At 44.8% G+C, this 4,115-nt stretch overlaps 1 protein-coding gene across 1 annotated transcript; it reads left to right on the top strand.

Annotated features, from left to right (window-relative positions):
* Positions 1–1,307: 1,307 nt before the first annotated feature.
* LOC115924676 (protein ALP1-like) lies at positions 1,308–2,603 on the top strand. The gene has a single exon (XM_030987401.1). It carries the CDS (start codon positions 1,308–1,310, stop codon positions 2,601–2,603), a length of 1,296 nt encoding a protein of 431 aa, XP_030843261.1.
* Positions 2,604–4,115: the final 1,512 nt, after the last annotated feature.

Below are 4,115 nucleotides of genomic sequence, written 5' to 3'. Positions count from 1 at the left end.
GTTAAACGTAATTCACACCCACTACGTTTTGCACATCATGATATTACCGTGCTCTTCAAACATCAAGTTACGTATTGTCATGTGACATTGAAATACTGTGTAAATTGGCCCGTACCCTTTAGTAGCGTTTTCTATTCTGTAGGAGCAATCAAGCGTGATTATATGAAAACATTTCATAAATTGGACTTTGCACTCATATCCCTATTGGCTTCAGAAGTCTGACTACATTACTGTACAGTGTATTACAACAAAACAGACCAATTGCCAAAATATACTTGGTTTCCGATTTGCGGAAAAAAGAAAAAGAGAGAAAGACGAAAGGGAGAAAGAAAGCGAAAAATACGGTCTCTATCATCGCTTTTCTTGAACACTCTATAGTTTGTGAAATGCTATAACCTGTTGATGTAGAGTACTCGCTTCATTTCTCTAGAATTGGCAGGATATAAACCAAATTTGTCAGTATATTTTCATCAATTAGGCATTATAAACTGCTAACAAGGTGCTTACTATTCGTCTCTCTTCATGTAAATATGCACTTCATACCCGAGCCCTTCGCTCAAAATTCATGCATTTGCAATATTCTCATATTTAATACATTCTCAGAACTTTGTTAAGGCCCGGTCACACAGGGAGGACGCATGGGGAACGCACGGCCAGCGCATGGGAAATTCGCAATTTGGGCCAGTGCGTTGTCGTTCGCTAGGCGTGCGTCATCATTCGTTACTCGTTCGTCGAGCGCGCTGGACCAACGCTGGACCAGCGCTATGCATGCGTCGTCATTCGCTGTGTGCGTCGGGATTTTTTGAGCATGCTCAAAAACGTGCGCCGAGCTCGACGCATGAATGTACACGCCAAAGGCACGCCAGACATGCGTGGAGCGCGCTAGACCAGCGCCAGACATGCGCGGAGCACACGCTGTGTATACGTTCTGAGTTCGCCGGCCGACGTCTAGCGAATGCCTAGCGCACGCCTAGCGCATACCTAGCGCGTTTCAAACGCATGTCCAGTGAACATGAGCGTGCTGAACGCGTGCTGAACGTGTCTCTAGCGCACCCGACTTCCTTCCTGCGTGTTCCTAGCGTATACCTGGCGTGTTACAAGCGTATACCTGGCGTGTACTTAGCGAGTATCCAAAGGGAATTTAAACGGGTTCCGCCCCACCTATTACGTAAATATTCTCAAAAAGAATGAATCGCCGATAATACCAAACAAACAACAACAACAACCTCGTCATCACTTCTCCACAGACCCTCATGTGTGATGACAGAGGTTCTTACTGATCTTGTCTAGAAGAAACACCTCAGAAGATGGATGGTCACGACAGGCTACGCCTACAATACGAAATTGCGGTTCTCCAACATCAGCAGAGCCTCATGGAGCTGGCAATTCACCAAGTCCATGTCATCAGGAGAAGGATAAAGAGAAGAAATCAACGGAGATTCTGGGTTCGACCGTGGATCGGTAGGCGACGACAGTTCGGCCTGTATGATCAGCTTCTTGTGCATGAACTCCGTAACGAAGACCAGGCAGCCTTCAAGAATTTCATGCGGGTGCCCCAAGAGATGTTCGACGAACTGCTAACCAGAGTGGGCCCGAGAATCACCAAGCAGAAAACAAACTACAGAGATGCCCTTCATCCGGGCCTGAAGCTTGCCCTCACTCTACGGGATCTTGCCTCTGGAACCAAGTATCGTTCAATGTCCTATGGGTGGAGAGTGCCTCACAACACTATATCCCTTCTCATCCCAGAAGTGTGCCAAGCCATCATCAAAGAGTACAGGGATGAGATGATGAAGTGTCCCACCACTCCTGAGGAATGGCGTGCCATATCTGACAAGTTCATGGAGAAGTGGAACTTCCCTCGTACCTGTGGTGCACTTGATGGAAAGCACGTCAACTGCAAGCGTCCTTCAAACAGTGGTTCCCTATACTACAACTATAAAGGGTTTTACTCCGTTGTCCTCATGGCTCTCGTTGATGCTGATTACCGATTCATCTGGGCGGACATCGGTGGTATGGGATCAGCATCAGACGCTCAGATCTACAATGCCTCTGAGCTGAAGGCATGCGTTGAAGGTGGCAGTCTAGGCTTCCCTGATCCCGATCCTCTTCCTAACGATAACCAGGATATGCCCTACTTTTTCGTTGGCGATGATGCCTTCGCTCTACGACCCACCATGATGAAGCCGTACAGCCTCCGGGGTTTGACGAGACCGAAGCGCATCTACAACTACCGGCTTTCCCGAGCCAGGAGGGTCGTCGAAAATGCCTTTGGCATCCTGGCCAACCGATTCCAAGTTCTCCTGAGCACGATGCAGCAGCAGCCCGAGACCGTCAAGCTCATTGTCACAGCATGCATGATCCTCCACAATCTTATGAGGACTCGGTATCCAGGAATGCAAAACCAGCAGCTTGACCGTGCCGAGAACCTGGGTCGCGACTACGTCCCAGGAGCGTGGAGATCTGGCTTTAACATGCAGGACACCAAAGTAGTCTCTGGCAACAACACCTCCAGCAAGGAAGGAAAAAAGCAGAGGAACCTCATCAAGCATTGGGCCAACTCCGAAGCCGGCTCAGTTCCATGGCAAGACAGGATGATCTAGACCACCCCACCTCCGCAGTTCGGAAGGATATGGAAGGAGAGACTGATTGAATGATATATTTGTAATAAATAAAGTAAATCTAAATGTCCTTTGAAAATTAACTACTAGTACTGTGTTGAATTCATTTAGAGGGATAGTTGAGTTTGGGTATAGAAGGCACTGCACGAAACGAGTCAAAAACAAAAATGTTGCAAAATGCATACAATTTGATCAGGCGCGTACGCAGGGGGGGGGGGGGGGTTGGGGGTTAAACCCCCCCCCCCTTTGGTAATGTTTTTTTTTATTTTTTAATAAAAATAAAAACAAAAATAATAATATAAAAAATTATACCAATGGCTGACCTAAAAAAGTTGACCCTACACCCCCCCCCCCCCCCAACCGAGCAAAATGTCAAATTTTCAAATTTCGAGACCAAACAAAAATGTCCTTTTACCCCCCCCCCCCCCCCCCCCCACTCAGCGGCTGGCTGAGTCGTTGCGAAATTTTCGGCCCGATTTAAAAATGTTAACCCCCCCCCCCCCCCCCCCTTGAAAAAATCCTGCGTACGCGCCTGAATTTGATTATGTTTTTATCTCAAAAACATGAATAGTAATGTCTCCTTTTATTTGGAGGGTCGATATAATGTTTTAGGTCGAGGCGGTCATGTGTGATTATCATTGGTTCATTCTCCTTTTCTTTTATGAATATTTGCAACATTTCGATTTTGACTTGGCCCCTTATCATGCACAATCCATTATGACACAATCATTACAAATAGGGCTTAAACACGCTTTTCGGTGATAACAAATTCATGTGGGGGTAATATTGAAGATTGAAGAGAGATATGAACGCGAGATAAAGAGAGAGATGAAAGCAGAACAATTGTGAGAGGTTTATAAACATTGTCTTCATCATTATTTGCATATACAATACTCTCACCCCTCTCTCTCTCCCTCTCTTTCTCTCTCTCTCTTTCTATTTCCATTTTCTCTCTCTATCCTTCTCTCTTCCTCTTCTTCTTTCTTTCTTTCTCTCTCTCTCTCTCTCTCTCCATTCCATAACATGTTAAATAAGCAAACACAAACGCATTGTCTTAAAGTTCAAACAAAATATTTATTAAATAGCCAACACGATCTTTTTCTAAAAACTTGTTTACGTTTTTCTTTATAACTAAGTAGAATGGGCAAATAAAAACTTATTGATTAAAATTAATGTTAACTCTTGATAACAAACAATAACCAATACTTTCTTTTATTTACAACTTGTTTTACAACTTAACAGTCAATAAACATGTAAAAATAGGCAGAAAAAAACTCAATGTTTAAGAGTTAAAACAAAATTATCCTTCTATATCATTTGAACTACTACCACGAGTCCCTATCTCCCTACTGCTTCTCACCAGCACTAGATAACGTGGAATTATCCACATCCATGGATGCAACACGCTGTGCATTCGTGGAAGTTTTTAACATGTGCGCTCTGGATACGGCCTGTATGCGCCCTGTATGCGCCCTGTGTGCGCCCTGTATGCGT

Source organism: Strongylocentrotus purpuratus, unplaced genomic scaffold (genome assembly GCF_000002235.5).
Source record: "Strongylocentrotus purpuratus isolate Spur 01 unplaced genomic scaffold, Spur_5.0 spur5_scaffold_16, whole genome shotgun sequence".
Taxonomy (NCBI): domain Eukaryota; kingdom Metazoa; phylum Echinodermata; class Echinoidea; order Camarodonta; family Strongylocentrotidae; genus Strongylocentrotus; species Strongylocentrotus purpuratus.
The sequence above is the reverse complement of the archived record's forward strand: the minus strand, read 5'-3'. Positions and strand labels throughout refer to the sequence as shown.

Coding starts and splice junctions, on each gene's coding strand:
- LOC115924676 (XM_030987401.1), top strand. CDS start 1,308: ATGGATGGTCACGACAGGCTACGCCTACAATACGAAATTGCGGTTCTC.